This window comes from Pieris brassicae, chromosome 10 (genome assembly GCF_905147105.1).
Source record: "Pieris brassicae chromosome 10, ilPieBrab1.1, whole genome shotgun sequence".
Classification (NCBI taxonomy): Eukaryota; Metazoa; Arthropoda; class Insecta; order Lepidoptera; family Pieridae; genus Pieris; species Pieris brassicae.
Genome location: NC_059674.1, coordinates 3,986,122 through 4,004,170, shown reverse-complemented (window position 1 = coordinate 4,004,170; position 18,049 = coordinate 3,986,122). Strand labels below are relative to the sequence as shown.

The window sequence follows — 18,049 nt, the reverse complement described above, 5'->3', positions numbered from 1 at the left end:
TTTTAAATTTATAAAAAAAATCTTATACATAATTAATGTGGTGTAAAATATTTAAGTCTACAGAGTTATATTGTGATGTTATATTTACTATACCTAGGTAATACTGAAAATTTTTAGAAAATGAAAAACGGCTTAATGTAGAAAGTTGCCAATACTTTTATTGTTTTTCGAAGTAATCTCCGTTCCTCACTTCGTCAGTTAAAGTATGGGGAATCCATCTGGTACAAAGCTTCCTGACGTCTAAATGTTCGTATAATATTTTTTGAACTTGACACATACCAATGCCTAGGCTTGCTCATATCTGCTGATAGGTCACTCTCTTATCTTCCTCTATCATGCGTCACAACGCACTGCTGTTATCTTCAGTAGTCGCTGTTAAAGGACGTCCCTCACGCGTTAGGTTCATTTTCACGTGTAACAAGAGTTTTAGATTTGCCGCCAATTCACAAAAATAAATGAAAAATGAATGTGAATGAATGAAATACTTCATTAGGTTACCAAAGAGTTCTAAAATTGAAATTCAAAAAAAGTTTTCATTAGCAATGGTTCTAATTGGCCAGTTCTAAACATTTCAGTGTTACCCACGTATAATGACAAATTATTATACTTAATTCGTGTAGTGTGAGTTATATTCCAAATACATATTTTTGTAAATTTATAAAGTTCTATATTATAACAACTTTGTTATTACAAACGTTACTACATAAATATTTATATGTAAATTCTTGGGTGCTGGTGCGACTTCTTCGACACAGGCAATTTGTGAACTGTGTGCTGCGATATTGCGGGCTATTGTGAGTGCCTTTTAAGTTTTCATGTCATTTTCACACGCATTCACATCCTAGAACATATTTTCATAAGTATTGTCCTCAACATTTGTGATGTTTGAGAGCAAAAATTCGAGACATTTTATAAATAAATAACAATTTAAAATGAAATTCTGCATATAGAAACCATTAAAAATGCCTAATAGATTATTTATTTAAATATCATACAGACATTTTTCTATCAATAAAAGGCAATTGAAAATTAACAAAAAGCGCAATATCAGTTAATTATAGGGATTACATTGCAAATTTCCAACAAAATGTCGAAAGCAAGGAAAATAAATTCTTGGTTTACCTTTTCTTTGAAGTGGACTTGTTTCAGAAAGGGCAATTAACTTTTCCACTTGTAAGTACACCTTGCCAACTACAAAAGACTCGGATATACAACCTACATTTTTACTACATTGAAAAAGTTATATGAATTACTAAGAATATATAACTTTGTAGCAGTATTGGCCTAGTGGCTTTAGCGTGCAACTCTCATCCCTGAGGTCGTAGGTTCGATCCCCGGCTATGCACTATGCTATATGTATATAGGCTATGCATTGACTATTTTCTATGTGCGCATTTAACATTAGCTCGAACGTTGCAGGAAAACATCGTGAGGAAACCGGCTGGCCTTAGACCCAAAAAGTCGACGGCGTTCGTCAGGCACAGAAGGCTGATCACCTACTTGCCTATTCGATTAACAAATGATCATGAAACAAATACAGAAATCGGAGACCCAGACCTAAAAAGGTTGCAGCGCGATTGATTTTTTTATATATCTTTGTATAGTTGGCTTGAAAACACAGTTTAAAATGTATTGTTTCATTCAGACACACTTAAGAATATTCAATGTTTTATTTAAAATAAATCCAGGGTTTTAATTATTATTAATAATGAAATAATAATACTACGTGGAAACCGTTTAAAACGACATCGTTTAGAACAACATACATTGACCAAAATCCGAGTAAAATTATTAGTTACATAATAACAACGTCATCGTTTGTTACGAATATCGGTTTTTACGACCAAATATTACCCATATTTGGTCGTCCTTTCGATATCGTCCTAACAATTTGACTGTATTTAAAACACGTGATGTTTAAAAAAAAAATAAAAACGGAATGTATTTACGGCACATGAATATGAAGTGTACCAATTTTTAAAGAGCATGCAATGCATTCTCATCGTCATACACGTCATGGAATGTCCTTGTATGTGTATGACGTGTATATGTGACTTTAAGTGACGTTCAGCTGACTTTCTTCGTGTCTATGGCTGTTCATCCTAATTTAGTTAAATGTCTTAAACGGAGGTTATTTTTTTAGGGAATGCTTTCCTTGTACACGGTGTTTCGGACATTTCGCAATATATATATGCAATATGTCACTAAAGGCGTGATATTATTTTGTATTAAAGTTTTTAGGCTTAGAAATCTGCCTCCACGGCGGAGTAGAACACAGATTGATACATTGAGTTTGATTCCCTAAAATTGTGTTACATTAAAATTGTAATGACGCAAATAATTCCTTTTACCTCATTAGGCAATTTCAAAAACGGATCTCGGCGGTTAAAAGAAACTAGCTAATATATTTACTACTACTACCATTCGTATTAACTCGAAGTCTGTCGTTCTACAACTGAGCGTTTTCTAAGGCAGTTTTTGCCGCGCACCACCACTATGTGGAACCAGCTGCCCACTGAATTATTTCCGAACCAATTCGACTTAGGGTCCTTCAAGAAAAGAGAGTACTAATTCTTGAAAGGTCGGCAACGCACTTTGAGCCTTCAGCCAATGTCCATGGGCGGTGGTATCACTTAACATCAGGTGAGCCTCCTGCCCGTTTGCCTCCTACTACATAACAATAATAATATGTTTTTGCCTACATCAATTAGACGTTTCTCCTAGGAAATAGTTTTCTCTATTTTTCTCCGTCTACCACTGCAATATACATGGCCGTAATTCAATTTCAAATTCACAAAATTCATACGAAATACTAGATTGAAAACGCAAACTCATTTCTAAAAGTTAATTTAGAGAGCTTTGCTATTAGGCTTCGATTTGGTTTTAACGTTAAAATATGTATGTTCGTAGCCAATTACGGTATTTGGTCGCTAATGACTTTAGGTAAAGATATGTCGTGATTCTCTATCTGTTATAAATACTAAACATTATATTTTTTCCAACACACAAATATACCTGCCTAATAATAATAAAAAAATTGATAAAAATAAAATTAAAACAAATTTAAAAAGTTGAGTCCCTGTGGCAGTGTACCTATAATGCTGGTGGCATTTGAGCGAGTAAGCACCAGCTCTGGTATCACCGGTGATAGTACCAAGTGATACCTTAAAATTATTATAATTATTATAATGTAGGTTAGGTATTGTAAATACTAAAAAAATGTTGTTGTCATTTTTTCATTGCAAACTAGTTCTTATTTTCAAAGTCTACATAAGATTTTGAGACCAAGAGAACTGTTTATTGTCAGTCCCTTATTTCTTACGGAATTACTGTTAGCCGAATGTATATATAATTATTTATTATTTATAACCACTTCATGGCACATTTTATAAACAGTGAATATAATTAAATTAAAATGAGAGCAACTGGCGGCCGTATCGCTTTCGAGCGATCTTTTCCAAGCAACCACCGTGAGAAGAGAAAAAAATGTATTAAATTAGATAAGATAGGCAGGTTTAAAATAACATATTACACATAGGTATTGAGACAAAACTAAACAGGATCAAAAAAACACAAACTAAACTAAAGATGTTTGCTTAAAGTCTAAATTCTAAGCCCAATACCACAAGCGCCTAGGCTCTCCCTGTGCGGCAGCTGTTTAGGAAAATATATCATACTGAACAAACACTCTAAGCCAAAGACTAGAAAACTCTAGCAAAATGTGTACACTTTTTTGAAACTTTACGGTTACAAAATTCAACAGGATTTGGTTGAAGATTTATTAGTCTCTTGACAACCCTCTTAGAACCGATTGAGAAAAATCTGTCCTATGGACTATGTAAAATATTCCTGTGGCAAGCTACTAAGTTTATTTATTTTTGAGCTTTGACGACAGACGGTGGCAATTGTAGCTTAGTTTTCTTTCTGTTTTGTGGTCTGTTATTCTTACTATGTTGTCAAAATAATATTTTTGGTGGTTTCTACCTATTACATCTTTCTACCGTAACGCAGTAATTTTTAAAGCTCTATTACTTTATTGTATTATTAGTGGTAACCATGAAGATTCTTATTTCTCACGTAAGCATACTTAAAAGCAGGGAATTCAATTGTTAAATTAATATTCAACTATCCAACTGGAAAATACTTGAAAACAGAAATAGCCCAGATTAAAAGAAACAACAGTTATTTTACTGCCATAACGATGCAGCGTAGTTTTCAACGATAAATTCAATACTATGAAAGAGGTATTTAATGAAGAATTAGAGCACACTTAGCTTCTAGGAAAGCTTGTTTAGTAATACAATTAGCACATACAACGACAACTCGCTAAAGTTAAAGTCATTGCGAGGGCGAAAATGTCCAACAAAGTTTATTTTGTATTAATAAAACCGTATTGCGTGTATGCTTATAACGCATGAATATACATGAAGTGATTTCTATTTTTTTTTCTACAGAATCTAAATCACTACAATATGAATTCAAAATTTCTCATTTAGTGAGACCCGATCTAAGCCCCAGGGGGATCATCTTTGACCCGTCCTGCATTGGCTGATTAGCCAAGGGCGGATACTAATCAGTATTAGAAGAGATAGGATATCCTTCGATGGGTGACCTGGGATCTTAAATGTATAATTAAAGTTAAGGCAAAATGCTAAGATAATTATGATTTCAGGTTCGATCGGCGTCGTTTGATGAGATTCAGTTGGAAGCGGCGCGTGGCTCAAACGCCAGTACTTTGCTTTCTGTGCCACAGCCTGGAGCGCGAAGCCGTTCCTTTGACTCGGCTGGATCTGATGACTCCGGAACATATTTGGAGGTAAGTCGTTTTTATTGAATAGGGACAAACGGTCATGGGGCTTATCTGTTGTAAAGTGATATAAGCCCATGGACAGGCGTTCATGGCACCACTAGCCGTTGGTTAGCAATTTATTTAAAATGTATTTGCCGCCTCTCTCTTAAAAAAATGATTAACATAGTTCTATACTTTAATGTTATATCTATGCTATATCAATGTTTATTAATATTGAATCGGTCTCTGGATACTGTATATGTAATAATTCAAGAGATATTCTTCGTATCCATTCTAGATTAAAAGTATGTATATGAATGAAGAATATTAGCTACGCCGTAGCACTATTGCATACCATTCATGTCTACGAGTTTCCGCTACGACCGACGTATCTAATGCTATCATGTTAATCCCCAGGCGATTGTGGTTAAAACTTGAACCGCATTATGCTCCGAGCACAATAAAATCAATACACGTACTGTATACTGTATATTATAAAACGAATTAAAAAAGTTAATTTAGCTCACAAAGTTGATATAAATACTCTGTAATGTGACTATTGTGGCTATAATAAAATACGGTACTAAAATTGCTAGCAAGTCCTAGTAGCATCTACTGGCTTTAGTCTGCCACTCTGGTCCCTGAGATCGTAGGCACCCGGATGTGCATTAATGCATTGTCTATGTGTGCATCTACTACTCGCTCGTTCGGTGAAAGAAAACATCGTGAGGAAACCTGCATGTCTCAAATTCAAAGCTGGACGTATGTCAGACAGAAGTCTATGGAATAAAAATGAACAATAAAACGGGTGTAACATGCCAGCCACCGGATTATTATTAGTAAAATTCCTAACAATAATCTAAGGTGTTCAAATGCAATGATAGGCAGTAACTCTCTTTTATTTAAAAAAGTAATACGTAAAAAGTAATACAGCTCTTCAGAGTGAATTATATTTTAATAAATCCCTTTTCTTTTTGTGCAGGTACCGCGGTTGTGGTCACGACGTCGATCAGGTAAAGGAACGCCACCACCATGTGTCCACTGTCGGCATATGGAGACATGGTTGGCTCGCCAAAGCGAGGAAAGATCCACACCTGAAAGATTACCACCATCATCATCTGCCGAAGACGACGACGATGATGATGACGAAAGCGATGTGGAAGTACCGAGAATACATCTGGCACCGGCACCACCGCCGCGAATGCTTCTACCACCACCAATACAGTCACCACCACCATCTCCGGGTGCACCGTCATTTGAACTGCAACCACCTGTTGATGAACCACCCATAGTTCCACAAAGACGACGCTCCATATCACGGCAGGAAGCTTTCTTCGTGGAACCAACGGGGAGCTCCCTCGAAAACGTACGGGCCTCAGAGGAAGCTCATAATGAGCCAAGGGATTCAATTGTACATGATATATACTTAGCCGTACCTGAACTAAAACGGGATCGGGCAGCTTCAGTTGATTCCTGCTTTTCGAAAGTTTCTGGTGGCAGGGCCGAGGAGTTGTGTCAGGGTGGAGATTCCCTAACTGTGCCTGGGACGAGCCTTCGTTCTCGCTCTGTGGATATTGTGTTACCAACCGCTGAACAGTCACGGTACAAGGCACTCGCTCTCACTGCTGCGCAGACGCCTCTGTCACCGACATACGACCAGCCACGGGACGAGCCTGACATTCCTGTGCTTCATGTTTTGGACAGGTCAGTTATTAATAAATTAAAAAGCTTAAAATTGTCTTTTATTTTGCCGTATTTTTGCATGAAAACCGTGGTTTTAATTATATTTCATTCTTAAAATTAATAACTGTGACCTTAATTAAATATCTGGCTGTATATGTGTACAAACTACATCATATTTGCCGTCCTTTGTATATGGCAATATAGCATCAATTTGCTCTAGGATAACGCAAACACGGGGCTTATCGTGTAATATATTGAAACGTATGTTTGTATTTAGCGTAAACTGAATCGCAATAAATTATTACCTACGGCCTACGTATATGAAGCCAAGTTCATTAAATAACATCTGAACTAACATTATTCAATTCCGTAAATAATATTTGATTCGTTTCATTATGTGTGGAAAACCATAACATTTAGTTATAAGATATTTGATAGCAAAGTACGCTAACATTGTACTCATATTACAATGTTATCGACATAAAAGGATCTTTAGTTCTTCAATATTCTCACTTTCTATAAAGAAAAGTATTTCTTTGAATAACAATTTCGACAGACAGGTTTCGCAATTTTTCTCACATTTTAACGTTTTATGAACTCTTCAATCGTTTATTATTTCTCAAAACCCGGTGATGTTGGCCTTGTGAAAAGTTTAAGTTGAACGGCTTCTGTGTCCCTGATTTTTTGCTTACAATAATAGCAGACCTGTTGGACTTTCAACCCTAAAGTGCGTTTAACTCCGGTTGTGAAACAATGGATTTTTCCTACTTCTAAGTCATTCGCTCGTGAACGTTTAACTCAGAATTCAACGACGTCTGCCCAGCACGCATAATACCATTCTAACTAATTCTGTTTGCGTACACATAAACATTATTAAATCTAAACAAAGAAGAAAATAACCTTAAAATCTATAACTAAGTTAACCTAAAAACTTCAGTTTCCTTGGGATCTCGACCTATCCACATTCACCCTCGTCGCTTAATTTCCTTGAACATGTCATAATTTTTAATTTATATAAACCGACTAGCGCTCTGCAAAGTAAAACCTACCACTCGTAATATATACGGGTTTATAGATATAGGAACCGGGTATAAGTTGTTTATATGCCTATGAATTTAAATCATTAGGTAAATGAGAAAATAAATGTCCTTTTACAAAAAGAATGTCCAACTGTTGGAATTCTAATTAACTTTGTACAAATTCTTGTAACATCTGCTTATAAATGAAATTGGAACGCAGTGATTGAATTTATAATGATGGTGAATTTAAATATACAATGTAAGAGAAAATTGCCTACCAAGAATTAGTAGTTGTTTATTTATAGCCCCCACAGCAGAAAAAAGGAAAAAATAAGAAAACACAAGTTGTACAAATTAAAACCGTGTGGCCTCGACAATAAGCGGTTGGCGTGCACAAACAAAATGTTTATAATTAACAATTTTAAAGATAAGTAACAATTACAAAAAAGTCTCTAAAATTCCAAACGAAGCAATAGAGTAATAATGTAATGCCCTCAACTGTCATAATGTTGTGTTTTACTTTCGGTATTTTAAAAAAAAAACTTTGGACAATAATCCTTATTTTAAGCAAGTACCGACCCATCTTAATCTGTATTAAAGTAATCTTGAATATTACCAGACGTATTATTATATTTATACAGATAAACAACTTTCTCAGCAGCTGTGATACTTTTGACATTTAACACCTTTTGTCTTTAGTCACCGTGACCACGCACGCTGAAAAGCACGCGAAACGTCGGTAAAAAATTTAAAATTTAGAATTATGTAAATAATTATAAGTTTTAATAATAATACATAGCTTTAATCCGTTCAAAAAGTGTTTTTCTTAACGTATTATTACTATTTTTCATTAAGATTCGTTTACCCCAAAATTACACAACTATAAAAAAATAATTTTATAATGCACACCCAAAAAATATATATAAAACAATCACAATTATAAAATTTATCAAAAGTTTGAACACATGTTGAAATAATTACATCGGTCGACATTTTGATGTTATGGTGCTCCACGCGTGGTTTTGCTAATCGATACATCACACTATTATTGGCGGTTCACCGATTTGCAAACTGTTTACCAATATGGATAGACAAATGAGCTAGATAATAATTACCATAACTTCGCTACACAGATCTCGATATATATCTACGATTGAACTATTGTTATTTATTGCGTGTCAATGTTTTACTTTGATAGGCTATTACAATTCCATTATACGCTGTGGAGTTAATAGATAAAAATATTTTATGACAAGCGTGACCCGCATATCATGAGTTTGACAATTGACATGCATTGGAACCCTAACCAAATACAATTGTTACGCGCCGAACCATTTTATTTTCTATATTTTACGTAGACGTAAAGTTGAGAACCTGTCAAATTCCTATGAATGTATCCGTATCTCTATAAATTAACGGGATAACATATCATTTAAAATGACAGAGTACGGACGCTACCATATCAACTCATAGTGGAAACTGTCATTTGGTATCATATAATTTTTCCCCAAACCTGTTGTTTATGCATGGATTAGCTTGTCTGTGGTTTCTCATTCTTTGATTGGATGTGGTTATATTCTCGATGTTACTCTTTACATTCAGAAATAAGTATTTTTACCATACACACAACGATATTTTGATATTCGCGTCACTGATGAATCACGTGATCATAACAGTTGCTTGCTTCTCTTTAATTCCTAATACAAAATAGCAGGCAATTATTGGCATAAAAGATCACAAAGCTTCACGATGTTTGTATCACTAAATAGTGTTCTTTATTTTCAGTGTTATATTTTAAAAGTACAGACAAATGTATGGTGCTTTTATAATCTACAAGTCATTATCTATTTCTTGTTTACGTGTGTGTTATTAATTATTAAGTTAATTTCATTTCATTTCAAAGATCCTACAAAGCTTTAACCTTAATAAGGTTACAATATACAAATTAATCATGTTGTATTTTCAAACCTCATTCGTGTTAACACTAATTATTTTGCATTAACTATAATTTTAAATTAGTAGAACTAATTCAATTTTTGTGTCTGTTTCATACAATTCCACGTATTTCGTAATCCAAGAATAAAAGTTATATTGCGTAGTTGACTTCATAAAGTTCCAACTACGCGGAGACCTATGTTAATTGTTTTCTATGCACGTTAATTGACAATTTTACGGCTACCCTCGTCAACGGATTTATTGTGACTCCGAAAATAATTTTCGTTTAGTATGACCCTTCTATTTAAATTCTCAATTCGTTATTCTTTTGTTTTACTTTTAGGTGTGATACAGAATTTAATTTGATTATTTATTTTTTTATACACCAATTAGTAAATTAATAATCTTATTTATTACTCGATAGTTAATTGAGATTCCCAGAATTAGAAAAATACCAATTTAAATTAATCTCTAACGTGCCAATGACTCTAGAAAAAAAGTAGTTTAGAGTTTAAAAAAATTACTTTTTTATTCAATAAAAAAATACATTTTTAGCAGATATTGGAGTCCCTAAATGTTAAAAGTCTAAGGAGACCTATAGGTATACATCAGGGTACTCCGCTCTTCCAATGGTTTAATGAAATAGTAACTTAACAATAATTGAAACCAAACTACTATATTATAAAGGAAAACGGAAATCTAAAACGTATTACTAAATTAAAGAAGGTTTACATGGTCGGGTCATTTGTATACCAGAATAAATAATAATTCCAAATTACTACTAACAAGCACTACTAAACTTTACATTCAATCTACTAAGTATTTGTATTTTGAAGCCTTCTGCAATATATGAATCTCACGTAATAATATATATTAAGAATATTATATATGTTATATTGTAAAATAATTTAAAACAATGTCCTTGACGCGTTCGCCACGTTTTCATCTGATACTTTGGTAGAACGCTTTCAGGAACTGCTTGTTTAAATAAAACCTATATTTAAAAAAAAACAATTGACTTGCGTGAAACAGCCCAATTGTGCTGAATAGTCCTTAACTAAGAATAAAAGTGGGCAATTTACTTTCAAATATTCTTTACTAAGAAAGAAAATACTATTCCATTTTTATTTATTTAAAAAGGTTTACTATAATATTTGGCATTTGGTATTGGCATAATGGTAATTTTATTAAATAAAATTAGAAATAAGACTCATATAAAGTCTACCACAGTCTCTTTCCTGAGTCCCTTTAGATATTTTCCACCAGACCCTAGTCCACCACCATCCATCGCCTGACCTGGCTACCACTATTTCTTTCGTCAACTCCGGGCTCCCATTCAGTGATCTCTTCTCTTAATACTTGATCTTGCCATGTGCCCCATTTGCCTTAGTTTGACTACGTAACTAAAAAAAAACATTGATTGAACAGCCATGCTTCTAGCACGCACACCTAACCTGCTAATTTGTACGCTTAATGTTTACAGGAAAGTATTGGTTTAACGAGTATTCCATAAAGACAGTTTAAGACGTTGCTAGGTTGTATAGTCCCTCCTGTCTATAATATTATACCATTTGTACAACAAATGTTATATGTTGACTAATAAAAGACGAAAGAACTCACTACTGAAGAAGTTTTTTTAGTATAAAGCTACCCACGCCCATGCTTCTCTGTTGAGAGATTCTGATTTTAGGCGCTACGGGTTTGGTAAAAATATATTTACTTTTATAATAGACCGAATAGACACGTATATAACCTACCTGAACGCAAGAAAATATGTGTACTTGAGCAAACTTATTCAGAACTCTTACCATTCAATGTTTCTGCCAAATCTCTACGTTCGCACAGAACCGTTCTGACTCCCAGAAACCCAGAATCCAGAACATTGGGTACCGCGAGTTCCTTCACAGAATGTCTTTGTCGTTGTCCTGATTTAGATATTTTGTGTTGTATTGTCTATTTAGCTACGTTCTGCTGTCATGTTTGGCTTTGTATGTTATTTATATCAGAGATACTTTTTTGTGGATATATCCGAGAGAGATGTTCTTAATAAATAAATAAACATAGTAATAAAACCATAATCCCTTAGGGTTACGAATATAAACATTTAATCTTGTTCAATATAGTTATTTGGGGTCGAATTAATTTTAGGGGAGCCCCTACAAATGAATGTCGTATTGAATTGAAGACGTATTAAGGTCATGTGTAGGTAGACTTTTTAATGAAAAAATGAAACATTTTGTTACGTACATATTTTACTTTGGTAGCTGATTTATAGCAAAAAATAGAGAATTGTGGAATGCTTTGGAGTAAGAAATACCCGTGGGGACTGTAAATATAAATATAACATTTTATTTTTCACTTACCGTTATTATATATGTATTTGTATTTTATAGAATAAAATTAAGCTATACAATTATCATTGGTAGAGCGTCTCTAGGGGGGCGAAAGATTTTTATATTTCTCAATTAATTTGTCAAAATGTATGTGTGTTGTTCAATATATCGTATGACTATGTTTTCATGTTATTTTCACTTGCATTATACATTTTACCCACACCTTTACCCACTTCTAGAAAGAAGTATGTATTAGCTCATATCATTACAACCTTACCTTTTCTATTCTCTCTCTTCCCTATAGTGATTGCAGTATCACAAAAAGGTGGATCTTATTCCATTTATAGATTTTTAATTTTAGATTATATTTATATTAACCACATTTATCGTTGTTAATAACTGTATATTAACATACTTTCGAGTTAAATTAGGCATACTATATGTCTGCTATACGAAGCTGATAAAACTTTACGGTTCTTAATAATGTATAGAAGGGAAACTTTAGACCTCAAATGATTTATTCTTCAATAATCTTAACTGAAACTTTGCATACTACAATATTCCAAAATGCTAATTTAAATTCTACGCAGTAAACTAAAATTTCATGAATATTATGTTGAATAAACAATTGGGATACGAGAAGTTGTTTTAGGTGCACTTCACTACGTATATTTTAGGATTTATAACTTTTCCAAAGTGTGGCTTATACCCGCAGACGATTTAACTCAAAACCGCAAAAGCCGCAAAAGATGAACACACAACTGCAAACGCTGAAAATGACAACTACCATTAGCCAACAGTAACATTTATATTTGAAATTTCATGTCTGACTTGTGCATGCCGAACATGGAAATTTACAAATTAAAAAAAAACAATATTAATATATGTCTACGAGGCATGAAAATGAGCATGCTAAACATTAAAAAGGTACACAAGATAAGACCAGCGACGAAAGTAATTGATGCTCTAAGCCACGCAAAAAACTTAACTTTGATTCAAATAGCTATCGGGATATAGAAAAATGGCAAGCCTTAGAAAAGGCCTTTAACGGAGTTGATTCCTAATACATACTAACTAAATAATATAATAAGTATATCAGGAAATACTACGGAAATAGCACCTATTGTAACGTTTAACACATTTATAACAAATTAGTTATATTTTTAATCAGTTCTATAATGACATATTTTAAATATAAAATATTGGATGAAAATAACTATAACATCACTGTTCTTAATTCATAAGGTCCATGAAGTTTATATTCAAAGACTTTCCTTTACAATTTTTTGGTAAGAGGCGCGTACTTTCTAGTCCAAACTCTGTGGTATATATTACAATTAAAGATAAATAAGAAAAAAAAAAAGAATGTGTGCGTGTACTAGTGTACACACGTAAGAAGTGAAACGTCTTTATGACCTTATTTTTCGAAAAATGATCCAATATATGCAACTTTATATACATTGGTTAAATAAAGTTAAATTAGATAAAGTTTAACAAAAGGCTTTCATTATCATAGACATGAATACAAATAATACAATTATCTCATTTTACCTTATCACTACTAAGATTATTACAGAATTTCATTAATTGTAATACAATTATTACTATCGTTGTTATCGTTATTATATATTTTTGTTATTAATGAATCAACCGTGGTAGGGACACGAAAAAGATAGTACGTAACGGAAATATGTGACGCGTAACTCAAAAATGAGACGGTAATTTTTTTCCAACGCCGATAAATAAGTTTCACTTCCAATCGCTTTCAATAGTCAAGGAATGTAAGGTTTTTTTATGTGTTTCTTTAATTGTCTATTAGTACAGAAGCCTGATCATTGCCTATTAGAAAAAAATACTCACAAACAGTTAAATAATAACACACCACGCTATCTTACTAAAACGCTGTAATACGCAGCCGCATACAGTGTACAGTAAGCTCACGTAGTTTTCACATGCACTACACACGTTAAATGCTCAAATACAAGCACGTATTAAACAGTGTGCAATATACATACACACTGACATCTGCTCTCTCGCTCTGGCTCACAAATTACAGGCGACTATGCTTAGAAGACGGGAGTGGGGACGCTACGAAGTATGGCACAAAGAGGAGAGACCGATAATATACAAATTGTATGTATATTTCTGTCTCATTCTTTCCCCTGGCTTCATCCTACACATTTTTGTATTTGTGTCTCTTACCTGTCGTTTTTTCGTTGCATCCGGTTTGAAATCACAACGATTCTAAAGAAGTTTCACTTCAAAATCTTTATTATACACATTATAAGGATATTTAGATAAAATAAAGTGTACTAGCCAGTTAAAAGTAAATAAATCAATAAAGCGTTTTTATAGATTTGACGATTACTTAAATGATTCTAATCCTTGGGATTGATTTGCTTCAGTTCAAACAATTTGTATGACTCAATACTTGGCGATTAAAGAGTGGCGGAAAGTTTCTTGCCAGTTCTTCTTACCCGCTCTACGCCCTTGACTTGAGAACTGGTAGTAAATGTAAATTTTCAATTAATTTAACTTCTTTTTGACGTTCATAAGTGTACTTGTTTATGTATATGAATAAAGATATTTTGAGTTTCTTCTTTCTTTTGACTTTTTAACTGTACTTCATAAAATAAATTATTTTTTTTTTAAATTTGTTTTTAAGAAAATGATTAATGATAAAAGATAAAAAGCAGTTATGTAATGTAATTAAACTGTACTAGGTAACACGTATATTCTGTATTTTAATAACCTCGTTCTTATTGCGGCTTTAGTGGTTAAATATGAGCCAATATTGTTCATACAAATATTTGACACTCACTTCGGGAAATAGTGCACTGCTACGGGCTATACTTAACTGTGAACTGAAATTAGAGTGCCGAATGGAATAAAAACATTTTTCGCTTTTGGCCGCTTTTTCTGATATTTTGTGAACGATATTCGTGCAAAAAGTTTGTTAATACCGTCAGTTTTGTAATTGAAACTTTATATTATCCTTTAAAGCAACAAAATATCGGATACCAACATTTATTTCTAAGTTCTAAAACAATGTCTACGCATAAATTACACAAGAAAATATGATATCACAGTTTTTTTTTCACATACACATACACATCAATTATATTAAAGCATAGCAACAAGAGAAAAAATAAACAAGCAACCGCCAAATAATAACTAAAACTAAATGAAAACTTAAACTTCATTAAGAGCATTATAAGCAAAGTTACGGTAAGTTGGAAGACTGTTGTAAGATATATCAATATTTACATGAAGGTTAGTAATCAAGTTGTAAGAGCGAGATAGCCTATTCACGGAACCATAAAAGTAGCAGATAAGCGAGCCGTAGGTATGTATAGAAGACTTTTAGTTCTAATTTTATTTTTAGCCTTCAATTATTTTCTGATACACAAATATCCGATTATCTTTTGTGCTGGTAAATATTTTTAACAAAAAACTCTCCGGTAAAGGCCTCCTCCAAGGCCAGCCATCATTCTCTATCCCGAGTGATTTGCATCCCGAGATTTTTTTGATGTCATCATCCCATCGAACGTAACGTCTGCCTCTGTATCATTTGCCTGGTGAGCCTCTCCACGTAGTTTCTGTTTTCGTCCACCTATGATCTATGAGGCGCGCTACATGACCCGCACATTTCCTCTTTGGTTTTTTACGTTCTTATCTTGGGTACCTGTTTAATGTTTAGCATCTTCCTTTCCATGCTTTGTTGACATATTTTACATGCCAGAGACACAATTAGTTCTAAAGCTATAGTTAAATATTTAATGTTCAACAATCTCTTTGTGATCGGATCATAAAATAATTAATGAATGTGATTTAAAATTATAATTTTATTGCCTAATGACTATTAATATTACATTTAATAAAGTACGCGTGTCTTTTTTCATCACAGCGTAAACACAATTTGGCTGAAAGAGACAAAAGGGACTGATAGTCTATTATTACAGTTCCGTTTAAATAAAACACATTCCGTCATTAATTTCTTCATCATCACAATACGGCTTTTCAAATGATTAAGATAATAAACTATGAAGAAATGAGCCACAGGCAAACAAATATGTTTTTACTACTAAGCGCGGAAATTTTTAATTTAAATTTGGATTACAGACGTTACTTTGCAATTTTTGCCAAAACGTAAAGTCGGACCAAATCTTAAACGAAAGCTTTGCAAACTTGAGTTGACAGTCGAAATAATAAAACAAGATATCTTTATATAATTGGACGAAACAGTTGCCAAGTAGGAAGTGTTGATAGAAAGATTCTGTTCAGTGTTTATAATATGTTTACGCATTTATTGTGCCAAAAATAACCAATCATCCTAAAGTGTTCGATCACGCGCTACTAGATTATATTATTAGTTATTTATAAATAGCTTTATCACTTGGCAATCGTGGCTACACGCTACGTATACGTACGTTCGCGTGCTTTCTTGTTGTCAATACCGTTAAGAATACAAAATATATATACTAAACTAAGGTGTGACCTGGGCACAGAAATGCGGGTAGCACCTAAAACATTACGAGTCAGTAAGAACTCATAGCGACTCTAACTCAAAGTCTTGGATTCGGACCGTGGGACTTATACGTCACCAATTGACTTGTATTCAAATCTTTTATTTATTTACATGAGTTTCTTGTTATGTTACATGAATGTTCATTAATAATATGCCAATGAATGATGAGCCATGAACTGTCAGGTAGGCCTTTGAAATCAAGCTATTTTAATAACGTTAATATAACATTAGACAGTAGGCATTTTATAATCTAACCTATGTAACGCTTTCATGCAAATAAAATTTGAATCTCGCAATTCTATAGGCGTATTTATCAAACCTGTTATGTAGGCTTGACGCATTGAAACTTCACGACTGTTTTGCAAATATCATTATAGAATTTAGCTGTTATAGACATTTCGTTAAATTTGGCATTGATATATTACATTCAGGTAAAAGGAAGTTTTCACCTCCTAAACAAATAAAGTAACTTAAATTGAAGTTCTTGTTTACTGCCTTTCATCGGTAAGAGTTTGAAAATTCACCGGTACGTAGCTGTTTATAGACCGTAAATCTCACGGGAGTATTGTGTCACCGTCTAGTATTTTTATAAAGCGTAAATTCGGCCTCACATGGAGTACTGTTCTCATCCAATATATATGTCTCACTATATTTCCGAAACAATTAGACTTCAAGAAAAGAGCGTAACAATTCTTATAAGGGTGGCAATGTGTGTCAAATAAACCTCCTGCTCGTTTGTCCTCTGAAATGTAAAAAAAATGATTAAATGAAATGACACAAAATTCAGTGATTAAATAATATTCGACAACGTTACTTACTTTTTAGTTTCCACAAGTATTATTCCTACACAAGAAAAATACCCATTATACATGTGAAATTTCTACTCACAAAGAGAAATTGAAACCTGAACATATATTGATACATTAAAATAAACCCATCACACACGTCGTCTTGTAAACCTCCCTGATTTTTCATAGCACAACTGTACATTCCATACTGATATTCTTCATGTGATAAAGTCCTGATGTACGGAAAAAAACTATTAATACATAGGATAACAATGGAATAAATTTTCTCTCTGTATAAAAATTAATTTTGATGGAGGGAATATAATTTTTCAACGATAAATCCAATTCAGCGTTAAGAACAAACAAATCTCGAAACTTAAACCTCGGTACCTATTCAAGGACAAAATGGTGGATGTTTATTATCCGTTCTACTTATTTATTGAAATAAGATTACTATTGAGATCTGACAAAATATGAAAAAAAAAAACAGTTAATTCAGATATTTTTAGCGATAACATTATTTTAAAGCTTGTCTTAAAGTAGTTTTAATAACTAGTTAGACTCTGTATTGGTAAGTGTCTATGTTAAGTAATGATGATAAAAAAAAAGAGTTTTGAAAATAATTTTGACAGGTGCTTACAATTATTATTAGCGATTATAATTCACTTATACATTGCCTGACATTGTCTTATAATTAGCCTTTATTGTATTAAGATGTTAATTCCAAAGTTGTTTGCTTTTACAGGATTGCCTTCATGTGTGTTACTCGAACAAAGACCTTATCCAAACTCCCGACAATATGTCAATTGTCACCCTTTGACAAGTTATGTCACTTTGATAATTTTATCAAGTCATCTTCTGAATTATACTCGTATTCCCTTGCTACATCTTTTTAATTATATTTAAGACTGTTATTGTGTCATCTATCACCGTAAACATATTAATGGACTTCCCTTTTGATAGTAATTTTAACA

At 33.0% G+C, this 18,049-nt stretch overlaps 1 protein-coding gene across 6 annotated transcripts in view; it reads left to right on the top strand.

The window, feature by feature from the left end:
* LOC123715698 (eye-specific diacylglycerol kinase) overlaps positions 1-18,049 on the top strand; it is a 157,122-nt gene that overhangs the window by 56,806 nt on the left and 82,267 nt on the right. For all 6 annotated transcript variants that reach the window (XR_006754456.1, XM_045670925.1, XM_045670928.1 and 3 more), the window contains exons 3-4: positions 4,673-4,816; positions 5,772-6,493. Coding sequence is in view for 5 of the 6 variants with exons in the window: in XM_045670925.1 (XP_045526881.1) it covers positions 4,673-4,816; positions 5,772-6,493 (866 nt within the window). In the remaining variant the exon portion in view is untranslated. The remainder of the gene's footprint in view (positions 1-4,672; positions 4,817-5,771; positions 6,494-18,049) is intronic.